Source organism: Mus caroli, unplaced genomic scaffold (genome assembly GCF_978045245.1).
Source record: "Mus caroli unplaced genomic scaffold, Mus_caroli_1 scaffold_11, whole genome shotgun sequence".
NCBI lineage: Eukaryota > Metazoa > Chordata > Mammalia > Rodentia > Muridae > Mus > Mus caroli.
The window spans coordinates 39,912,436-39,937,149 of record NW_028227266.1 but is presented as its reverse complement, the minus strand read 5'-3'; the positions used below and the strand labels follow the sequence as shown (position 1 = coordinate 39,937,149).

The 24,714-nt window shown below is 45.2% G+C and overlaps 1 protein-coding gene across 1 annotated transcript in view; it reads left to right on the top strand.

Annotated features, from left to right (window-relative positions):
* Window positions 1–24,714, top strand: part of Sorl1 (sortilin related receptor 1) — a 151,969-nt gene that overhangs the window by 52,493 nt on the left and 74,762 nt on the right. Inside the window, exons 7-12 of the mRNA XM_021171441.3 lie at window positions 759–860; window positions 1,861–2,030; window positions 5,028–5,220; window positions 8,779–8,896; window positions 9,095–9,168; window positions 15,473–15,561. Of these exons, the coding sequence (XP_021027100.1) occupies window positions 759–860; window positions 1,861–2,030; window positions 5,028–5,220; window positions 8,779–8,896; window positions 9,095–9,168; window positions 15,473–15,561 (746 nt within the window). The remainder of the gene's footprint in view (window positions 1–758; window positions 861–1,860; window positions 2,031–5,027; window positions 5,221–8,778; window positions 8,897–9,094; window positions 9,169–15,472; window positions 15,562–24,714) is intronic.

The window sequence follows — 24,714 nt, the reverse complement described above, 5'->3', positions numbered from 1 at the left end:
GTCTTGTTTTGGGGAACAGAGTTTAAAGTAGTGAAAAAAACATAACATGCAATGCATGTATTTCGTGGGCATGTGTATTCATTGGTAGTCATGGAGATCTTTGTATGCACAGGACACCTTAATATCTTTATGACCCAGTGATGTCTTAAAATATCTAATGCAACGTGGGATACTCAGCATTGTTGATTGCTCTGTTCTATCAGACTCTCTCTCTCTCTCTCTCTCTCTCTCTCTCTCTCTCTCTCTGTATACACACACACACACACACACACACACACACATACATATATCCTACTTGATGGGAAATGTTCAGAGATTGGATTATGGAATTACCAAGCATTCTGTAGAGTCTTGCAAATTGAAGCCTTTTTGGGCTTTGTATAGTGTATGGCTGAGCTCACCTGTGAAGACTTAAAGCTGCAGGCTCTGCTCTGTCTAAACTCCATGGCCTTCTCCCTCCCCACCGTTCTTTTTCACACTCTGGTGGCCTCCACCACCCTCCCTGTGTCCAAGTTCCTCTGTCATACCATTGTCTCTCTTCCTTTGATACTCTCAGACTGTCTGTAGAAATTGTAGATCTAGTGTCCAGTACTAAACAGCTCAGCTCTGAGCAGATATTGTAAAAAGAGAAGAGGGACCGAGTCACAGAGTGCTTTGTGTTTTTAGCAGAATCAGAGGGTTTGACCTGTTTTCTTTTCCTCATGTTTTGAGGGACTGTCATCTGGCACAGTTAATTTTCCTCTTCTCTTCCTTGGCAGCATCTTCCGGGCAGCCAGCAGCAGTCATCTGTCCAGCTCTGGGTCTCCTTTGGCCGGAAGCCTATGAGAGCAGCCCAGTTTGTCACAAAGCATCCTATTAATGTGAGTGAGGTCTGCTGGAAGCCGGGAGGGGGAGGACGCTTGTCTCCAAGCATCATGGGAATGTCCTGCTGGTGTGAGCATTTTACATTCTCCCTGTGGGCACCCTCTAGAGAGGCCTCTGAAGAGACCTGTTATACTCTGGGCCTGTTGGTCTGCTGCTGTGCACTTCACTGTTGGAAGGGGAGCTGAATGGGAGTCGTTTTCCTGCTTTAAGTGCAGTAAGATTGGCAGAAGGGTCAGTGCCCGTCAGTGGCCTTGTATGCCAGTCCTTGGACAGGGGAGATTTGTGCACGGCGTTTACTTATTAACCACATGCTGTCTTCCTTGCAGATGACTAAGGTTCCAGAAGGGGATGTATTTGGGTTCTGCTTTTGTAAAAACAGGTTAGAAAGACCAAGAACAGAGTGGAGAAAGCATACGTAGTCAGTCAGTATTCAAATGAAGTCAATATTATATTAGTACATACCTCAAATGAACTCAGCATTAGTACATACTGATTGCTAAGAAGGCACAGTGTGGATCACCAGGGTAGAGCCTGCAGCGAGGATGTTGCCTTGGAAGGCTTTGGCATCAGCCAGCGGGTATGTAACAGGAATGATGATCAGGTCTGTCTAGTTTCTATGGGTTCTTTCAGTCTCCCGAGGGAAAAGAAGAGAAAATGAAATGCGCGTTAATCTATATTGTTCGTTGTGCTATAAAAGGTCTGCTGGGGGGAAAGAGGAGACATCATTACCAAAAAGAGGTTTCTAGGTCATTTATGGAGGTCAGAGGCCCATTCTTCTCTGGTGCTTTACAACAAACTCTACGGGTAGACCGGTCATGGATACTTGGAAGGGAAAATCATTTCAGCTATGTCAGTTTGGGGGGGGGGGGCTTATCTGTGACTTTATACCCACTTTTATCACTGGGACACGCGAGGTCATTGCCTGCATGTGTGTATAAACCCCCCCAGGGATAATTGGGTTTTTAACTGTTTGTTTTCTGACTTTGTCTTCTGAAGGAGTATTACATCGCTGATGCCGCTGAGGACCAGGTGTTCGTGTGTGTTAGCCACAGTAACAACAGCACTAACCTATACATCTCAGAGGCGGAAGGGCTGAAGTTCTCCCTCTCCTTGGAGAATGTGCTGTATTACAGCCCAGGAGGGGCCGGCAGTGACACCCTGGTGAGGTAAGGAGAAGCCCCAGCCTCCAGCCTTGGGCCAGTCAGGCCACCAGACTCTCCTTACCTTTTCAATATTAGTTGTCCATGGGGCCTTGCTTGAGGTGCTTTCGAAGTGTGTACCCCCTCCACCCCTGGATTGGGTGTCCTCAGATTACAATTGAATTGGTCTAGGGTTATGGCTCAGGTTGCCCTCCACCCCTCCGGGATTTTGTGTGTGGCCAAGGCTGAGCACTGCTGTTCTAGGTGACACTTAGGACCTCAGCTACTTAGTTAACCATTCCTTTGGGTTTTGTGGTATCTGAGCCAATGGGAAAGAACAGTTGGAAGATACCATCACTTCAGGGACACCGGGGCCCTGCTTTCAAGTGACTGACAGACAGCCTCTGGTGGTGTGTGATAACAAAGTCCCCAGGGTCATTTGTCCGTTTAACTGGCGATCACAAATGTAGGGCTGTTTGATGCTCATAGTACAGGTGTTCTTTGAGTGCTACCTTCTCCGAGGGCTGGGGAGCGGTTGAGGGCTCTGGATTTAGTTTTCTGCATGCTTGGCATACGTGGAATCATGGGATTGTATTCGGCCAACCTCATCGGGTGAGTGTTAGCATCTCACTTCTTTCTGTGGATGAATAATAGAGTCTGCATGTTTTAATAAGTAAGATTCATGAGCCATTGTCCCTCAGGTGTTTCAGTGACTTTAGTTTTCATCCCCCCACCCCACCCCGCCACCTGGGAGACTCCCATGTCTATGGAGTGACTGATGAGGCTCAGTGATGGCTTCATCATTTTACTCATTTGTCATGTATTCAGATGAGTTTCTCGTGGTAGGACAGAGTGGGATCCCCCACCCCCTGGAGAGGACCACTAAGGAAGGAGTCCTCGGTTATGTGACCATACGGCTTTGTCACACCTGGAAACGGCCCTTTACATGTGACAGTTTCCTTCCGTGGTCTGAGATTGAAACGAGATTCGTGTTGACAGTGGTAGGCCAGCATCCTGTCGAGCTCTCTTCGTATAGCCAGGCTTTATCTCAGGGTGACAAGGGTTCAGATGTGCTCAGTCCAATGAGCTGTTATCATTCGTGGGTTTGTCTCAGCCAGATGAGATGGGGTAAGGGAGAATTCTCAGATGCATCAGCAGGCTGGTTTAGAATAGATGGCTCTGAACTGAGTAGGGCAGTGTGATGCTGATGAACTGGCTCTTGTTTCCTTAAAGAAGAGAAGTGAGAACTCTTAACAAGGACTCGCTCTAGCTTTTGTGGGTTGTGCTTTGAGGAATCTCATGGGACGTCATAGCGAGTTGTATGACTCATATAGGAACTAATGTGCTAACTAGGTGGCAGACCCGTAGGGACAGCTTTGGAGGGAACACTTGGCTCAGTCAGTGGTGGGGATAATTGCCAGTGTGTAGATGTATAGGGTATGGCTGAAGGGGAAGCCAGGTGAACTTTCTGGCAAGTTTCAGCCCACAGCGCCTGGGAAAGGAGGGGAGAAATGCTTTGGAGTGGGCTGGTGGAAACGATGAGAGAAAACAAACTCAGGAGAGAGTGCAGGCATGAAGTCTGTTGTTTTAGTACAAGCCAAAGAGGGAAATGAAGGTGTGGCTGGACATCAGAGCAGAGCCTGGCAAAAGCTGGCAGGCAGTAAACGCTAAAGCCCCCAGAAGATAACAGGAAAAGAACCAGGTCTTGAGAGAAAGCCAGGCCTCCCACATGGACATAATAAGCAGGGAGCCTCAGGATGGTAGCTTCCGAAGGCAAGAGAGCTGAGGTGAGCGTGCAGAAGGCCAGAGCCCATTAACCCATTCTCCAACAGAGACCCAAGGAATCCCACCCACATCAGAGAGTCTACGCCCCTGTGTTTGCGGGGTGTGGGGGGAGGGGCTTTTCTCATCCTGCCAACGAAGAACAGCTTCATTGGTACTACGTATTTCTTCCCTTTCGTGCGGCAGAGGTTGTTGTGTGTCTCCCTATCTGAGGTGGTCCAACCATCACCCAGTTCAGGGGATTCCTATAGCATATGATGGGGACTTGGGAGCTTTATTGTACAGCCAATGGCTCAGAAAACTCCGACCTAAAGGGCACATGTACAGTTTAAAAAGCCACACATGAACCACGGTGACCGTTCGTCATAGATGTTGTATTTCTAACGAGCATGCGATGTGAGTGAAAAACTTCTTTCCAGTGGGCTTTGAAGTAAGACCTGGGCGGTCTTTACTGTCCTGTTAGCCAGAGCCGCCTCAGGCTTTATAGGGCTGTCCTCTCGCTGCCCGCACTGCTTCACTGCAGACCAGCAAGAGATGCTGTGAGAGTTCCTGACAGGGAACCCCGTGCTCAGTGCTTATGAATTGTATTTCTAGAGACCAGATGAGACTGTGAGCCTCAGCACTGTTACCCGTGTCTTATACACCTGGCTCAAGGCTTCCCACTTGTCCAGGCTTCTTGAAGGATTTGGACCAATAGTCACAGTGAGGAAATGGATCTCGCTCTGTCAACTTCTTTAAGATGTCTTTTACATTCTAAGTGTCCTCTGAGGAGTTGTTGGCTGACTGAGCACCCTGGCCCTTTAAAAACAATATATATATATATATTGCATATATATATTGCATATATATATTGCATATATATATGCAAGTTATTTAACTCTAAAAAACGATGTATGGTGAACCTTGTTAACATATAAGCAAAAGTAACAAGATATAAAAGGGTATTGCATGATTCAGTTCATACAGAACAGCCAGATCAGGCAAATCGGTAGAGACAGATCTGTAGAGACAGAAAGCAGATCTGTGGTTACCAAGGCTTGGGAACTGAAAGAAAAGCAGACAGAGACAGTGCCTGCCAATAATGAAAATGTCCTGGAACTCTCACATTGCATAACAGTGTGAGTGTACTTAGTGCCGTGATATTGTGTGCTTTATGGTGGTTCAATATTATGCTGCACACAATGCAAAATGCCAGGTAAATGCCGATCCCAGGCTTGCACGATTGTTATTCTTTGCCTGCAGGTATTTTGCAAATGAGCCGTTTGCTGACTTTCACCGCGTGGAAGGCTTACAAGGAGTCTATATTGCCACCCTGATTAATGGTTCTATGAATGAGGAGAACATGAGGTCGGTCATCACCTTTGACAAAGGGGGAACCTGGGAATTTCTTCAGGCCCCAGCCTTCACAGGATATGGAGAGAAAATCAATTGTGAGGTACAGCTGCTTTAATCTTGTTTGGCTTTTTTTTTTTTTTTTTTTTTTTTTTTGATACAAAACAGAGAGCTGTGGTCTGGTGCAGTTTTCTATATTCAATATTTACAGGAAGCATGCAAGATGATAGAATGTGCTTTTAATGACACATGGAACAAACTTCCATATGCACATCTGCCCTTTCAGGTCCCTGGCTCCACATTAAGGCATGGTGGGGGCTGGGATTATCTCAGAGGGGTACCATGGGATATTCAAGATGTATCTTTTAGTTATTGGAGATTGAACCACATACAGACCCTGCTTGTTTGACTCATGAGCTAGACCTTTAGCCTAATATCTCATGTTTGTTTTGTTATGAGATAGACTCTTGCTATGGAGGCCAGGCTGGCTTAGCATTTGTTAAGTGGTCCTAGCTGGTCTCAAACTTGCAGTCTTTCTGCATTAGCCTCCTAAGTGGCCAGAGTGCCAGGATTATGTCCTCTACTGTCACACTCAGCTTAATTTAAAAGTTTTGAAGGAAGCCCCGTGATACACAACATCTGTTAGACATCATGTTTATTGCTTGATGAATGAGCTTGAGTTAGCTCACGACTCTGACATGAGGACATAACGTGTGTCTTTTGAGGACATCACATCTTCGGGAAGCTGGAGTTTTGTGGGCCAATTTGATGAAAAGCCCAGCGGGAAAATCGGGGAGGGAGGGGGGGGACAGAAAATAAGGGTGGAAGTGTTGCCTAGGATTCCAAAACTTGAGAGGTTGTGTTTTGCGTAGCAGGTGCGTGTGTTCCATTTGCAGGACTTGGGATTATTCAAACATGAAATGGACATGTTTTTTCCCCCAGTTTGATGTATACAGCTGTTTCAAATGGATACTCTTTTAGTGGACACCACACACACACACACACACACACACACACACTGTTTAGACTTAACTCTAAAATGATACATGACGTTATCCTATTTTTTTCTCGTCTGGAACTGCTATTAAAAAAATGACACCACCAATTTTATTTTAAACCTACAGTGTTGAGGAATGCGCATAGTGTTCCCCTTTTACGTGCCTATCCAAAAAGTTGAGCATTTTAAACTGTGCTGCTTGGTCCCGCTAAGTGTTCTCATGAGTTGATTGTTGTACTCCCTAGTCATCTTGTATTTCTATTTCACCCGAGTGGGCAGAAAGAAACCAGAAGAAATTAGTGCTAATTTAGGGTGCATCCATAATTAGTCAGTCACCTAATCTTTTGGACTTTTGAATTGTTTGTCCATGGTAAGCTATGTTGTCTTTCCTGCATTTCATAGCTGTGTTTCTCCTCTTGGGAAAATTCTATTGGAGAGTCTTGCCCTAGAATACACTCCCCTATATTTCTCTTCTCTTCTCTTCTCTTCTCTTCTCTTCTCTTCTCTTCTCTTCTCTTCTCTTCTCTTCTCTTCTCTTCTCTTCTCTTCTCTTCTCTTCTCTTCTCTTCTCTTCTCTCCTCTCCTCTCCTCTCCTCTCCTCTCCTCTCCTCTCCTCTCCTCTCCTCTCCTCTTCTCTTCTCTTTCTTTCTTTCTTTTTTCTTTTTCTTTTTTTTTGGCCCATAGGCCTTGATTTTCCACATGAAATCTAACTTTGGAAAGAAGTAGGCTATAAACAGACATGTGTAAACACCTAGACATTCCCCTTCCTCAGTATGTAGGCCCTCAGAAGCTTGGCCCATCTCGATCTGGATGTGGCTAGGCAGTGTTGAGCATGCCATGGGGCAGGGGACAAGGTTGGTGGAAGAGAGCCAGCAGCAGTGCTGTTTCTCCCTGATGAGCTTGTCACTGTTGTCACTTGTCACTGTTGTCACTGTAGGCTCCCAATGGGCTTTCAGTTTCTATCTCTTAGCTTAGGTGGTGCAGCGGTTTGGTCCCTGTCCCTTTTGCTGGGACCAAATAGCCAATAAGAATCAACTTTAGGGAGAAAGGGTTTATTCATTGGCTCAAGACTTTGAGGGTACAGTCTGTCACAGCAGGAGAGGCTCAAGGCGGATGCTTAGTCTTGTTTTCCCTTTCCCCTTTTCATTCAGGTAGGGATCCCAGACCTTAGGACAGCGCTGCCACAGTCAGGGTAGCTCTTCCTCCTCAGCTTAGCCCCTCCCCCACCCCACCCCGCACGCCCGAAGCTCCCTCACAGACCTACCCTAAGGTGTACTTCTAGGCGATTCTGGATCCAATCAAATTGACCATGAACATTAACCATCATAGGTGGTATGTAGCTTTCTGTCATCATTACAGTTTGGGAGGTAGAAAGGCTGATTTTGGTCCACTGTTTTAGAGGTATCAGTAGTTTTTGTCTGAGCTTGCTTGACTCTGTTGCTGAACATCATAGTAGAACAAGCTTGATTGATCATGGCAGACAGGAAATAGATAAAAGGAATCCAGAGAGGTAGAGGCCAAGGTTTCCATGTTCCCTTCAAAGGCACACCTAATGACAACTTCCTTGTACCAGGCCCCACCTCCTTAAGATTCTGCCACTTCCCAGAGGTACCAAAATCTTGTGTCTAAATCTTTAGAATAGGACCCTTGGGGAATATTTCAATCTAAATCATGAGGTGAAAAAGACTACATAGTAATGTATATGGTTGAAACATGATGGCCTAAGGATCCAGAAACACTTGATGGTCTAAGGATCCAGGAACACTTCTAAGGATCGACTTCCTTGTAGGAGAAATAAAAGGAAAGAGGAAGTAGGGGAGGTTCCTCGAGCCAACCTAATTTCCTGTTGTTCTTAATTGACCAAACCCTGGATGCTAGCAAGATTGGTTTGTTAGAAGGACCTTGGCTTTTTTGTTGTTGTTTTTGTTTTGTTTCTTTTGGTGATAAAAAGAAGTAGATTGGACAAACCTTGTCATCATTTTTTTCCTGTGCCGTGAACACAGAGTCCCCTGTTTTGATTACTAATAGGCATAAAATACTTTAGACATCACTTTTCTGGCCAGGAGAATGAGGCAGAGGCATTTGTGGTGGTCTACGGAATGGTAGGCATCTGAATTTAGAGAGGAAGCCAGTTTCAACACCACGAAAGCCTGCATCTTCGTATAAATGTGGGACAAGCCTTTAAGGCCTCCTCAAGACCCCTGTGACATTCATAACACGCATCTTACACGTCTGGCCATTTTCCAAGGAGACTCTTGGACTTCTGATTCGTTTTCTTCGACAGAACTTCTAGCATCTGTACTGACTTATAAAATCAACAGGACATTTCAGCTCTCTGTCTTTCTGGGTTCCTGGGTGGCACCGGCAATGGACTGCCTTTCTTCTCTGCTTGAGTTGACACTGGTTTATAATTGTTATTTCTGGGAGTCTCCAGACTTTAAGTTATCTTCGACTTTTCTTCAGTGGTAGACATTTATGTTGGGTCAGAAGATATGCTCTGTCTAGGGAGATTTGGAAACCACTGGGTTCTAAGTCTGGATTCCTCCAGGCCAGACCCTCTTCTGGGTCTTGCTGTGGGGTCCTCAGACAGACCCTTGGGTTTGAGGGAGTCCTAGGCATGTGTTGTGTTATACGCTGATCCCATTTGGAAATTTCCTTCTGAAGCTTTCTCAGGGTTGTTCCCTGCACCTGGCCCAGCGTCTCAGTCAACTGCTCAACCTCCAACTTCGGAGGATGCCTATCCTATCCAAGGAGTCAGCCCCCGGCCTCATCATTGCTACCGGTAAGTGTGCCTTGCCTGCTATCCCAGGGACTTGGGTGGGCTGGTTAATGCAGCCAGAGAGATATACAGTGATCATCTACACCCCTAGCAGTTTCCCCTCCTCATGGCTTTACGACATTATCCTAGTGACTAGCTACTATCTGGGATGTGTGGTTGGGCCAGATATCTTTCTAGCATATTCTTCCTTTTGTGTTTCAGGCTCTGTGGGAAAGAACTTGGCCAGCAAGACCAATGTGTACATCTCTAGCAGTGCTGGAGCCAGGTGGAGAGAGGTCAGTTCCTGGTCCCGGAGCTTTTGTTAGTGTGAGCATGTGAGCTGTGAGCCAACATTTAAGGGACCCAATGATCTCTGGTGGGGGTCTGTGATGCTCTGTATGATCCACATGTGTATACAGAAACCCAAGGCCCCACAGGAGACTGAGCCACACTCCTGTGTCTTCACACCCTATAACATACTTGTGATTTTTGCCAGAATATCACTTTAAATAAAAAGCAGACCGTGTCAGTTTTTATTAGAAACAACTGTGAATTTGACCAAGTTTTTCAGGATAATACATTCCATGAGGGGAAGAATACAGTGTCTGTTTGGCTTACTTCTTTCAGCCCTGGACTGGAACAGTGTCTGGCATAGAGAAAATGCCCAGTAAAATTTGGCGAATGTGTCAGCGAATTACAATGCAGTTGTGGTGGGTCTGACACTGCTCATTTCCCGTGTTTGTTCCTGAGCCTTGCTGGCTGGTCCTTTTCATCTTCTCCATGCTATGGGAGGGGATTGTTTTAACATTGTTTAACCCACTGACCACACCCATTCTCAAGGGTCAACTTGTGCTCCAGAATAAGTTGAGGTCTTATTCTGCAGAGACTTGGTCTGTGCTGACCCTGAGGATGGGTCCTGACATCCCAGCAGACCACTGTTCCGGCCGACTTGAAAAGTCAGCATCTGTAGCTTCTATCCCCACAGTGCTTCTTCTGGAGAATATAGCATGCACGTTGCCACATTTAATTTGCAATATGCATAGCAATCATGTCACCATTTGGCTCTGGGTAATTTGTAAACATTCCTCTTATATTTTATCTCATATGTGACCCAAGCTTCTTATCATCCTTCTACATGAGAGAAGACAGACAGTGTATGTATGTGTGTGTGTGTGTGTTTGTGTGCATATGTCCATGTCCATGTATTCAGATGAAAGAAGCGATCAGGACACCATGGCCAAACGAGAGTTGAAGGTTTGGAATTTTCAGGTCGCCCTCATCCTGTCCCACGGGAAAAGATGGAACAGCTGCCTCTCCATCCGTAGAGCTGTTGCTTCCTTTGGAGTGCGGCATCCTCTCACCAGCAGAGAGGGAGGCCTGCGGGCTTTTAGTACCTTCTGCTGCTGGAGACAACAGGGACGGGAACATCCGCAAGTTATTTCCTTTGGGTAGAGAGCTGTGTCTTGCTCCTCCTCCACTGGAGCAGCGTTGCCTGGCTGTTGCCAGGGCAGCTGTTGGAGACTCTCTCCAGGCATACGTAATACCTGCCAGGAAGTGTTCAGCACCCAAGGGACCATGTTTTGGGAACTAGCAGAGAAGTAGTTGGGGGTGACAGTTGGAGACTACCTGGGAGGGAGCTTCCCAGTCCCTGTGGGTTGCCTTCACCACAGAGGCCCCATGGAGGAAGGGCACCAGCCATTGCATGTGCTGGGGAATGAAGGATACAGGTGACAGATTACTGCAGGGAATAGTGGTGACGGAGATTCTGGTTGCCCTCCAACTAGCTAGTTATGTAAACTCTCTGATCCCCCACCATTTCTTCTTACTCTTTCTTCCATAACAACCTCACTGAGAGCTGTGAACTATGGCAAATCTATGCTGCGGTGTTCCATTTGATAAGAGACACCCCTCATTTCTCCAGATTCAAAGTCTCAAGCATGCCCCCAAGGGTCTCTGTACCTTCTTGTTGTATACATCCCCCCTCCACTGTCTGCATCCACCTCCCCGCACTGTCAGCATGTCTAGAATTCCGTATAAGGACTGCTCTGCATGGATAGATTGTTTATTCCACTTTCCAAGATTCTGCCACTCCTGTGAGTTTGAAGCTCATCTCCGAGGCTTCATTGCCTGGGGCTTTTCTGCTTTACTGATGCTGTTCCCACCACAGGGACAATGGTGGCTTTGCTTATCCAATCAAATCTTAATTGTTCTACCTACTTGGAATAGTTGAGCTGTTTTAATGTCTGATACCTTATTTTTCCATTTGTGTGTGTGTGTGCGTGCGTGTGTGTTCTATCGTTTTAAGTTGTGTTTACACGTGTGATTCATTTTGAGTTAATTTCTAAATGTGTCTGTCATAAGAGAATGATCACCACCCTACTGTTTTCATATTTTAATCTGCTTAGACCAATTTTTGATATCTATTTTTATCCGTCTGTTGAGAAGACTTTTCTTTCCCCTGTTGAGTCGCCCTTGGCCCCTCTTTGGAAATCGGTCTGTCATGTGTATATGGGTATGTTTGGAGGGGTTTCTGTTGTGTTCCATTGAGCTATGTGTCTGTCTTTTTCACCACTACCATATTGTCTTGATTACCAAAAACCTTATAGCCAGTGTTGGAATCAATTAGGGTGAGGCCTTTGCTTATTTTCAAAATTGCTCCCATTATTCAAAGTCCTTTGTGTGTCTGCATACCCTGTCAGTTTTGCTAGGACTTTCACTGGGAACACATTAAATGCGTAAATCGATTTCAGGGTAAATTGACGTCTTAATAACACCGAGTCTTTTGATCCACAGTTGTAGTCTATCCCTCCATGCCTTCTTTAATTTCTCTTGGTATCTTTACATTTCTAATGTAGAAGTCTTGTATGTCATTTCCTTCAGTTGTTCAGGCTGGAGCTCATGGTCTTACTGTCTCTGCCTTCTAAGTATGGGGATTACATGCATATGCCACCATGCCTGACTTCATCTTTTTTTTTCTTTTCTTTAAACTTAATGCTGGGGAATGAATCCAGGGTCTTCAACATACTAGGCAAGCACTCCACTGAGCTACAACCAGAAATATCAATGTTTATGTATATTATTCTTTAATATTTAAACTTGCTATTACTGAAAATGAAATTTTCTTTTAAGTTTATCCCTAACATTTTGTTGTTGGTAATTGTTTTGTTTTGCTTTGTTTTGTTTTGTTTTGTTTTGAGATAGGATCTGTCTGGGTAGCTCTGGTTTACTGGGAACTTGCTATACAGAACAAGCTGGCTTTGAACTCAGAGATCCACTGGTCTCCAACTCCTGAGTGCTTCGATTAAAGACATGTGCCCCCATGCCTGGATTTTTATGCTAATAAATAACAATGCCTTCTGCATTCTCCAAGGCCTGGATTCTTTCTTAGTTACTGTGTATGTGCATTTATTATAAACAATCCAACCAAATGCAAAGGGAGGCAGGTCCTTCCTCATCTTTTATGAAACCATTTCTTTTTCTTCTTACGGTTCCCCCCCCCCCCCTGCATTGCAATGCTCTCCTAGTCCTCCCCTTCCTCTTACTGTGGTGACTTTGATCTCCAGACACTGTTGAGTAGATGCAGGAAGAGTGAGCATTCCAATTTGTTCTCTGTCTGGAGGATAAACATTTTAGTCTCCTTATTATTATTATTATTTTAAGACAGAGTCTCTCTTTGTAATCTAGGAAAGCTAGTCATGTTCTCAGCCTCGTGAATCAAACAATATGCTTTTGGTTGTATGTGGTACATATGCATACATATATGTATATATATTCCATCAGCCTGGAGAAAAATCCCCATTGGTCTTAGGTTATTGATAACTCTTAAAAAATCACATCCAGGTATTGATTTTTGTTAAATGAAACTTCTATATCAATGTAATGATAAAGATTTTCTTTATTCTGTTACTATGATGGGTTGTATTACTTGGCTCTTGAATATTAAGCTAACTTTAAGTTACAGAATAAGTCCCACTTGGTCATGGTATGCTGTCCTATTTATATATAACTAGGTTTGATGTGCTAAAAATGATAGGGGTCTCTTTGTGAGAAATACTAGTATGTGATAGTCTATTTTCAGTGTCTTTGGCAAGTTTCAGTATTGGGGTCTGGGTGGTCTCAGAAAGTAAGACTAGACTGATGTGTGTCTCCCTTCCTTTGCTTCTGACTGCCTATGCTAGAGTTGGTGCTATGTCTACTGTAATTCACCACTGGGCTGGGAATTTTCTCCTTAAAATATTTTTTGGCAAGAAATTCAATTTTTCCAGTTGGTGTATAATTAAGATTTTCAAATTTAGTGAATTTTTCTTGCTACCTTCTTAATATCTGTAGAAGCTTTAGAGATAATTTCATTCCTGGTAGGAATGACTTGATTGTTTTCTCTACTATATTATTAAATTTTTCCTTATTTGTGTGCTCTTTCTGTGTTTCAATAGCTATTTATTTTAGATGTTTCCTAAGTCTAAACATGTAAGGCTTTAAAATTTCTTTTGGATACATCTGTTTCTGCCCATTTACTTACTGTTTATCTGTGTCTTTGTTTAAAGGATTTTAGGTATGAGACATTTACATCCTTGCTCTCTTGTAAACTATTATTATTATTTTACTTTTGGGGGGAGCTGGGTAGGTGCATGTGGAGATCAGAATATATGTGGGAACTGTCTCTCTCCTTCTGCCGTCTAGGTCCTGGGAGCAGACCCAGGTTGTTAGGCCTGGAGGCAAGCGGCCTGACCACTGGATCATCTCACTGGCCCCGGGCTTTGCTTGGGCACCATTATTTATTGGAATTAAGCCTTGTCTTAGTCAGGGTTTCTATTCCTGCACAAACATCATGACCAAGAAACAAGTTGGGGAGGAAAGGGTTTATTCAGCTTACACTTCCATGCTGCTGTTCATCACCAAAGGAAGTCAGGACTGGAACTCAAGCAGGTCAGGAAGCAGGAGCTGATGCAGAGGCCATGGAGGGATGTTCTTTACTGGCTTGCCTCCCCTGGCTTGCTCAGCCTACTCTCTTATAGAACCCAAGACTACCAGCCCAGGGATGGTCCCACCCACAAGGGGCCTTTCCCTCTTGATCAGTAATTGAGAAAATACCCCACAGCTGGATCTCATGGAGGCACTTCCCCAACTGAAGCTCCTTTCTCTGTGATAACCCCAGCCTGTGTCAAGTTGACACATAAAACCAGCCAGTACAAGGCTTTAATGTAATACTTTTTTTTATTTATTTCCTCTGTGTCCATTCTTCTCTATCTCTTCTTGCATCTCCTTTTGCGTTATTTAGATTTTTTGTGTTTTGACAGTACTGAGCGTTGAACCCAATGCCTTGTACATTCTTGTTGGGTGCTCTACCCTTAAGTTCCCTCCTTAGCCACCAGATATATTAGACTCTGTCTTTGTGTATTTCTCTCTTCTTTTCTTTTCTTTCATTGGGTTCTCTGAGGATTAGAACATGAATATCTAGTCTTTCATAGTCTTCACTTGTATATAAAATACAGAACATTTGTATCATATGGGTCTGTGTTCTCTCCCTGACCTTTCTGCTCTTGTTGTATCTTGTCTACATACTTAGAAAACACTCATTTATTTTTGCTTAAATTCTAATACTGATTTTAAAAAATAGCAAATAAGCAGTTTTGATTCCCCCCACCCCTAGGTTTTCCCATTTCTCTTGTTTGTCTCTGGTTCCTGATGATCCCTGGGTAGATACCTTGAGCATTTCCTGCAGAGCCACTGCCTGTGAGGGCCCTCTGTTCACTTGGCTCCCTTGGCTTTCCTTTGTTTGAGAACCCTCCATTCCTCCTTGATTCCCAGGCATTGTGCTTCTTCTGTTGCTGAAATCTCGGTGGCGTGTGGTCATCTGGGTTAAAAGGACCTTGGATAAATTTTGGGGGCTCTGTTTCCCCAGGTTCACGTGAACAACCTGTGGCTACTTCAGTTATGTCATCTGCACATGTACTGGCCCATTTTTATAGAAGCAAATTTGTTCACGTGTGTGTATTACATCAATTCTCTTTAGGTTCTATCAAGATCCCTCATTCAAATGCAGTTTGGGGCTTAGGTAGAGAGGTACATTCCATTTAAGGGATGCATGCTCTGGGATTCCTCCCATACTTCTCCAGCCTAGAAGGGCTCATTTGCCAGTTCCTTTTGTAGAAAGAGTTTCTATGGAAGTTTGAGCTCCCTGGCTGGAGCTGAAGCTCTCCATCAAGGCCTTCCCTTGAGGCACCTCTGTATCAGAAAACTGTGTGGGTCGCTTCTCCAGGCACCAAGTCCCCTCGTACAGCCCTCAGAGAGCTGACTTTGTTGTAGTAGAACAGCAGCTCTGGTTGATTGGGTTTTTATTTTGCAGCGTGGGGATGAAGCCTAAGGCTTCAGGCATGTTAGGCAAGTGAAGAGTGCCTCCGGCTGAGGTAGCCTATACTCTGGAGTGTGAGAACTTAGCTTTCTCCAACTCCAGGATTGTGAAAGAGAGGATGGACAAGAACCTGTTCTGAGAACTGGAAGCTGTCGTTGGGGTGGTGTGTGTCGGGGGAGGGGGAGGGCACCATTCCTACATTTATCTCTACAGCAGCTCATCACCTCTGGCTTGTTTTCCTTAATCAGGCTCTTCCCGGACCTCATTACTATACTTGGGGTGACCATGGAGGCATCATCATGGCTATTGCCCAGGGCATGGAGACCAACGAGCTGAAGTAAGTGCTTCTGGTTATCTCCCCTCTTCCTCCTCCTCCTCTTCTTCTTAAAAGAGATCTTTTCTACCCTTCTCTCTCTACTTCTTCCCTTTTAAAAACAAAAACCCAAGGTCTCACTGTGTAGCCCATGCTGTCTTGAAACTTAACAGTGTAGCTCCAATTGGTGTAGAATTTGCCAACCCCACCGGGCAGTGGTGGCGCACGCCTTTAATCCCAGCACTTGGGAGGCAGAGGAAGGCGGAATTCTGAGTTCGAGGCCAGCCTGGTCTACGGAATGAGTTCCGGGACAGCCAGGGCTACACAGAGAAACCCTGTCTCGGAAAAAAAACAAAAAACAAAAAACAAAAAAACAAAAAACCACCACCAACAACAACAAAAAAAGGACTTGCCAATCCCCCTGCCTCAGCCTCCCAAATACTGAGATTACAGGCATCAGTTAGTGTGCCTGGCTTCTTTCTCTTCTTTGGACATCAACCTGTCCTCTCCCACTGGTGTCGTCTGTGGGGACCTTTGGATGCTTCTGGAGCGCTACGTTCAGGTCAGAGAGCCGAGACCTCTGGAAATCACTTAAGCTGGTTATGTCTATGACATAACTATTTCCTTCTGTTTTAGGGGCCATTAGGGGAAACAAACAAGTGAACTAATATTTATTTCTTTGAATAAAAACTATCATCTTTCTTTTAATTACTCGTTCAAGGTTAACATATAAAGAAACTCATTATGGTAATTTTATTTGCTTTTTAGCATATATGACATTATTATTATTATTATTTATTCTTTTTGCTCAGCTATCCACGTCCTACTGCCCTGTCTGCTGTCCCCTTCTCCATCCTTCCTGCTTCTCTTCCTTCCCCAAGACAATTCCTCCTGCTTCCTCGTCACATGTAACTAGAGAGTTGTGAACATGTCTTTGCTTTTCAAAGTGTTGTTTCCAGAGGTTTGTGCATAAGACAACTAATAGTTAAAATGACAAAAATTAACGGCAGGCAAATAGTAGTTGTAGAATGCACATCACTTGGTAGCCAGGTGACTTCTGCTGTGCTAAATTTAGTCTTGGGGGTTGTCCTAGATGGAACTGGAAGAGATGCTAGGGTTAAATGCTTCATATTACAAACGGAGAAACTGAGGCTCAGGAAGAAGTAACCATTAGCTCGTAGAGTCATTTTTTGAGAGTTGGCCTTGGATTATGTCTAAGAAAAAAACAAAAACAAAATCAAAGTGTTGGGAGTTTGTAGATTTTCTTCCCTCGAGGTTTGATTTTATCCAGCATAATTTCTTTGCTTCCCTTCACGAAGCTATCAAACCAGAGTTACCGTTGGAAAAGACAGACTGACCCTCATCTCTGTTTGTGTTTGGCTTGAACCCTTTAGCTGGGTGATCACAGGAGGCAGAGAGGGCTTCTGTAATCACACTGTGCAGTGGGAAGAAGCAGGCTTGCCCTGCTTTTGCTCCCATTAGAACTGGCCAGGGGCAAGATATAGCTGCTTTGAAAAGGGGATTTTAACAGCTGGTTTCCCCCTTTGCTTAACTGGGCATGTACTGAGCCTTGAAGAGGTAGAGAGGCAAAGATCTGGTCTTGGCTTTCCACTTGGCTGCTCTTGGCCTTGGGTGGCATGGGGCAGCTGCTTCCCCAGAGCCTAGAGGCAGGGGAGGTTGTGTTTGTAGACGACACCTGCATCCCTGTTCAGATTAGCTCTTGCTCAGAGGATGATATTCACAGAGCCTGCTTCCCCCGGATCTGCTGGTGTTTGTGTGTCTAGTCATTTAACTTACACCACACACACTGAGAAAATGGTACTTATGCCAGGTACTGTGGGTCTAAAGATGAACAGGATGCTCTGGTCGCCTCCTACCCCCACGAGAGCTTCACCCTCTGGCTGTAAGGTAGGCGAGGAGGCAATTGTAGTGGTTGGTAAACTGTTATGCGAGGAAAGCACATAGGATCCGGGGCTTGGCGTCCTGGGCATAGATTTCATTCTTTGGATGGTTTTAGTTTTCAGGTTCGGGAGTCGGTTCTCAATTTTCCTTGTTTAACTTCTCCACAGATTACATTAGCATTCCAAGCTGGCTCCTCTGAAGGAGCGAGTGTGATTTTAGTCCTCTTACACCATCTGTCGGTGCATATGTGCCCAGGGAACTCAGCATCATTCTTCGCTAGCTGCAGCAAAACATGGCCAGGAAAATAAACCTGCTGACGGGAAACCACAATGCCTTCCCTGGGCATTTCATAATGGCTGTGGGGGTCGGCGGTGGACATCGCGGGCACGGTGGTGCTCTTCTATGGGCACGGGCTATTTGGAAGTGTCTGCAACACATAGTTCAAGTAAATAAGGACTGGCCTCCTTTTGACAGGTACATGTGTCCCAGGAACCCGCTCAGACTTGGCTGGGATCCGAGCAGCCACCTGGCGTTTAGCGAGCGTGTTGTTCTCAGAGGTGTTTGCTCCTCCTTCTGCTGTTCTGAAAGGCAGAGGAGTTGAGTGGAGTTAGTCCACAGTCTCCAAAGACAAACAGCGATTCCCTGTGCCGCGTGGACTCCAGTGAGGCCACGTGCTAGGCTTTCGGATGGTTGTGAGAAATACACCAAAGAAACAGGGCAACGCTGGGAGAGTCCGTTTTGAGTTCACAGTGTCGCAGGATTCAGTCCCGCTTGGCTGCTCCATGGCCTTTGGGAGGCTGGGCGGCATTAGCTTATCAGGGAGCACGTGGCTGAGCAGAGCTACTCAGCAGAGTAGGCATGCTGACTAGGTGTAGCCTTTCAAGGCGTGCCCTCTACAACCTCTTTCCTGTAACTAAGCCCCACCCCCTACTCTCCAACACCTCTCCATAATGTCACCATGGTATGAGCCTATCAGGGGATTAAAGTCATGATATGTCCACCTCTCAGAGACGGGCTCCACCATGAGAGCGCAAAGCCTTTCCAGCCATGTTGACAAAACTGGCTTCAGCCTCTGGGCCTCTGACCTCCCTGACCATAGAAACCTCTCTGTCCTTTGAACCTTAGAAATTTTGGGGTATCCTATTCATTTAGATTGATTGTGTTCAGACTTCATGTTTTAACTCCATTTCATTCTATGCCTGGATTCTTCAACTCATTAGCAAGGCTTTTGTAGGCCCGTATTCCTGTTCTATACAAGTTAGCAGGCACTTAGCAAATATTTGATCTATCAATAAATAGGTCACGCATACTTGAGCATCTGAGATTGCTTTTCTCTTTCTTTCTTTTTTTCTTTCTTTTAAACATCCATTTAAGAAGGGGGAAGGGATCTGGGTAGGGTGCTATTTACACAGCTCCAAGGGAGACCACTGCTGTTGTGTTCTGTGTAAATGACAACCCCTGAGCAGTGGGGGCTTCCTGAATGTGTGCAGCCAGACAGCCAGAGAGAAGATCTGATCCACCCTCCTTATCTTCTACATGAGGACATGATATAATTTGTGGGAGTTAGCGCCCACACTGGAACATGAACAGATTTCTGCTAGGAATCATTTCAGGTCAATTGCACAAACATTTGTTGAACAACCACAGTGAACCAGATGTTGTGCTAGACACCAGTGATGGAGAGGCGAGTGGGGCCTGGTTCAGGATCAGCCTGTGCCCATGGGAGCGCTAGGGCGTCAGAGCCAGTTGGAGAGAGACTGGGAGAAGGAAGGACAGGAGGTTCTGTGTATCTGAAGATGGATAGAATGTGGTCCCTCACCTTTAAGCATTTTACTCTTTATTTGTAATATAGGCAAAGAGAGCCAAATAGAGCAGAGTCTTTTGTTTTAATCAGAGGGCTGAGGTAGTAGAGATAATCCCAGCACTCGGGAGGCAGAGGCAGGTGGAATTCTGAGTCCGAGGCCAGCCTGGTCTACAAAGTGAGTTCCAGGACAGCCAGGGCTACACAGAGAAACCCTGTCTTGAAAAAACATAAAAGACAAAAACAAAAAGAACGGTGGTCAAAGACAGAAAGACAGATTTGGGGTATTTGTTTCCCCCACTCCTTGGTGGTTTATTTACTATTTCATGGCATTCTTTCTCTGATTAGTACAGCAGCTAAGATCCCTCTGTTTGCCTTCTGCTTGGTTCTCCATTGAGACTTTATCATTGGTGTTAAGTGAAACAGAGAGCAGGAAGGGGAAGGCTTTGTTTTGTTTTGGTTTGGTTTGGTTTGCCTTTGCGTCCACTTGTCTGAAGTGAGCAAACGAGAGCCCAAGGGGCTAGGGATTTGCTTTTGCATCCATTCAGCATGCTTGACCAGGAACCTGCCTGGAGGATAGCAAGGGGTGGTGTTCATTCTTACGGGTGCACAGCTTGCTGCAGAGAAGGGGCCTGACCAGCAAGGATCCAAGCACTGGTTTGTGAGCTGGATCCCGAGGGCCGAGATCAATTTCTGTCTCTTCTTGGCAGTTCGCCTGTCAGTGTGATGAAATGTTGATAGTTACTAACACTTTGGACTTGCCCCAAAGCATCTTTTCTATAAGGAGATCTCCAATTTCACAGGGCTTCCCTCTGGGAATCCCCCAAACTCCTGCAGAGGCCACACACCGCAGCATAGCTGTAGTTATCTTTTCTAGGCGCAGCCTCGTGGTTCCAGAGCATAGGAAACTGCAGTGGATTCTACACTCGTGGCTACAGCATCACAGTGAGGCAGCTGCAGAGAGCCATCCCCACCCCAGTCTCACCCTGGGTGGCTTCCTCTGCTCCTGAAGGCAGAAGCAACAGATGTCCTTATCACCTTTTAACTGTTACAGAGACAGTGCAGGGTTTTTTCCTTTCCTTTCCTTTCCTTTCCTTTCCTTTCCTTTCCTTTCCTTTCCTTTCCTTTCCTTTCCTTTCCTTTCCTTTCCTTTCCTTTCCTTTCCTTCTTTCTTTTTTTTCTTTTCTTTTCTTTTTTTTTTTAAGAGAAACTCAGTGTGGGTTATTTAATTTCCTGCAGCAAATGTTGATCATTTTGCTTTCAGGTGGTAGAAGAGGTGTGAGGTGCTGGGACAGGGAAGTGGGTGGAGGTTTTATTACGGATGAGCCGCAGTGTAGAAGACACTCGTGGATCTGGTCTTGTAAATACAGCAGAGTGGGGTGTGAGGTCTAGTACAGGGCCTAGTCTGAGCTGGTCTAAGGCAGTGCCAACTGGGAGGTTGGGAAAGGCTTTTCAAAGGAGGTGAAACATGAGGTGAAATTTAAAAGTTGATGTACAGTGCCAGGGTTAGAGAGAGCTCATGGGGCTGGAGAGATGACTCAGTACTTCATGGGGCTGGAGAGATGACTCAGTACTTCAGAGAGCTTTCTGTGCTTCCAGAAGACCTGAGTTCAGTTTGCAGCATTGCCACCAGGTGCTCACCACTGCCTGTAACCGCAGCTCCAGGGTATCCGATGCCTTCTTCTGGCTTTGGCTGGAGATATGGGGTTGGGGGGTTGGAGGATAGAGGGGTGGGTGGAGGAGTGGTACCCTTGCAATGCTTGGCATACACTCTCACATACACCTACAAAAAGAGACAGAGCTTGAGCTAAGGTGGCAGTGTGACTCTGTGGTCCCTGAGGCCTTCATACATGAATAGAATATGAATGGAATTGAGAGATGCAGTGGTGAGAAATGAGGCTTGAGAGGTGGCATTAGACAAGCACCAGTCCCATGGGCTTTTCCTGACTCTCACTGGAGAGATTTTGTTGTTGTTGTTTGTGTTTAAATAAAGTTATTTTTGTTCTTTGACAATTTCATATATGCGTGTAATGAAGTTTGGCCATTCTTTTTTTTTTTTTTTTTTTTTGGTTTTTCGAGACAGGGTTTCTCTTTATAGCTCTGGCTGTCCTGGAGCTCATTTTGTAGACCAGGCTGGCCTCGAACTCAGAAATCCGCCTGCCTCTGCCTCCCGAGTGCTGGGATTAAAGGCGTGCGCCACCACGCCCGTCTAAGTTTGGCCATTCTTACCACCCTTACACTCACACTCCACCTCCCATTCACATTAAGCTGTTCTTCAACAGATAGCTCTCCTATTGATAGGTCTTTTTCCTTCCTTTCTTCCTTCCTTTCTTCCTCTCTCTCTCTCTCTCTCTCTCTCTCTCTCTCTCTCCTCTGAGTTCAACTAAGGTTGATATATGACCACAGTTGTGGACTATTTATTGGGGCATGGGCAACTTACTAGTGGTGCTATCACTGAAGACAAAATCAACACTCCCTTCTTCAGGCTACCAATTAGCTGCCAATAGCTGTTTTCAGAGGGGCGGGGTCTCTCTAGTCCCACCCTCACTTGTGATTGAGACGTTGACTGGCCCAGTCTTATGAATGTAACCACAGCAGCTGGGAGTTCATAAGAGAAATGGCCGTGTATATCCAGAAGATAGCGTTCCACAGCAGTCACCGCCACCTCTATCTAGCTCCTACCCTCTGTCACTCACTTCTTTGCTGTTGTTCCCTGAGCCTTAGAACAGTGATGTAGATCTGGGGGAGTTGGACACTCTCAGCACTTGGCGACTTATTAGTCATTGTATTGATTGTTGCAAAGAGAAGTTTTCTGGCCAAGGCTGAGAGTAGCTCTCACCCATGGATATAGACATCGATATTTATAAAGCACTGTGACATCATGGCCATTTAGCAAGACAGCAGCAGGTTTCCCCCTATGGCCTTTGGTATTTGAGCAGGTTTGCAGTATCAGGCAGGAATCACCTCCTGTGGACAGGACCTCAAATCTAATCAGAGAGCAATTGGTTACCCTCATAATAGTCCTGCCATCATTGCACCAGTGGGCGCTTCCTGCCCTGCAGGTTGGAACTGTAGCTTGAAGGGTTCATGGTTGGGTAAGACTGAAACTTTGCTTTTGAAGCCTTTAAGTAGAGGGATGACATGGCTTCCTTTGGAAGAATGAGGAGGATAGATGTATTCCAGAGAAGATTGGAAGTGAAGGCGTGTGGGTTCTTGCTAACTGGATGGTGATTCTACCACTCACAGAAAACAGAGGCAAAGGACACATGGGGCGGGGCCATTCCATGAAGGCAGATTCGGTTAAGGTGAACCAGGTGGCGGTTTCAGGTTCCAAGGTTGAGTACAACAGCAATGTTTGTGCTGCCACCTTCTGCCACCTATGATGGAGTACCTTCTCGTCTTTGAGTTACTATGCCAATAGGGAACCTGCCATTTTCTTCTGGGCAATTTGATTTATTCTTTTGGTCATTCATTCATTTATTCATTCACTTGGTCATGTATTCATTTGTTCATTGGTGAGCAGAGGTCTCAGATAAGAGAGACTCCCAAGTTCTCTGCAGCCCAGGTTCCATTCCATAGCTTTGAGTTCTGCTCCCTGGATCGCGCAGCAGATACTTCCTTCCATTGGAAAGCCATTCAGCTGTTGATGGCCCCATGCTTGTAATAGTGAGTATCTGTCATTCTGTGAGAAATACCCCAATTTCCTTTGCTTTTCTGCTGCTGAATCTTGACATAGATTTTTCTCTAGGTCTCCCTTTTAATATAATTGCACTAAGACGTGGGTCTCATATCTGACCTCCATAATGTGAATTAGGTAGAAGGATTAATACCTACTGATTCTGGATACTATTTCTACAAATAAAAATGTTAAGACCAAATATCTACCTTTTCCCCCACCTGGATTCAGTTTCTTGATGTGTAACCCAGGCTATCCTCCAACTTGAGATCCTCCTGCCTCAGTGCTAAGATGACAGATGTGTACCACCATACCTGGCATTTTCAAAATGGTGACTCATTAATATTTTTATTTATTTAGAAACCATCTACATAGCTTGGGGTCTTTATATCTGAATCAGTTTTTAAGGAGTTGTACCAAGTTGCTTTTCCACTGCCACAAAAATGTCCCTGCAGGCAGCACCCCCCCGCCCCCCTCAGTGCCTCGCCCCTGTCTTCTATTTTCTTCTTCTGTTTTTGGTTTATTTTTGTAGAATGTGTGTGTGTGTTCACATGTGTGGAGTGTGTTCATGTGCACATGTGTGTGAGCCTGTGTGTCTGTGCATGTGGAAGCTCCAGGTCAGTAGTAGAAACTTTCCTCCACTGTGTGTCTCTCTAGTTCTTTGAGGCAATGTCTCTCAATTCAACCCAGACCTTGGCAGTCAGTCCCTCTCCAGGGCCAGTTTGCTCCAGGGCTCCCATCTCTCTACCTGTACCACCATGGCATCACCATGGATACTGGGGATCCAAACTCTGGCTCTCTTGCTTGGATGGCGTGAGCTTTAACTACTGCCTTATTCCCCTGGCCCAGCCTGGCAGGTTTCTTCACCATATACTTTTGTCACAGTGGCTAAGTTCAGCTCACTCTTTTATAGGTCTTATTAAAGGACACATGTCCAGCTGTCTCCTATTCTAAATTCCAGCAGGTTAAGTCTTGGGAATAGCATGTGAATGTTAATATTCTCATTTTTGCTTAGTCTTTGGATGCATGAAAACATTTGAATTTAATTTTACCACATTTGTCTACATCTGCATATATTTACACCTGCATATGTGTGTATACAACTGGCCTGGTGCCCTTTGCAAATGGGGTTGGGTTGTGTCACATTCAAGTTCATTGTCTCGATTGCTGACTGGAGTGCGGAGCTCACTGAGAGACTGAAGTTTTATTTTGGTTCATAATATTTTGGTGATCAAATCAGCTCACTTCATATTATTTCACCAGCAATGAATGAATGATTATATATGTGTGGTCCACAAGGATCTCTGTTTTTTTTTTAAATGCTCTCACATCATTATCCTTCTTATGGTTGATTTTGGTTATCAACTTGATGGGATTTGGAATCACCATGGAAACAAATCTCTGAGCGAGCATGTAAGAGGGATTAGCTCAATTAGGGTAATTGATGTGGGTAGGACCAGTTCTTTGCCTGGAGTCTTGAACTGAATCAAAAGGCGAAAGTGATCCAACATAAGCAAATATTGCTCCCTGTGGATGCAATGTGACCGGGAGCCCCAAAGTTCTACCAGCATGGCTTTCCTGACACCATGGGCTGTACCTTCAAAATTCGAGGCTAAACAACCCACCCAGAAGTTGCTTCTGTGTTTTGTGTTTCTGTGCTTTGCCATAGCAACAAGATAAGTAAGTGCTCCAAGTGTCTTGTTCAAATCAAGAATAATCAGGAGGAGAGGAAATGGGTTAGCGGGTGGCGACAAGAGACGATTGGGTTCTCAGCTCTGGCTCCCGTTTGCCTGAGTGC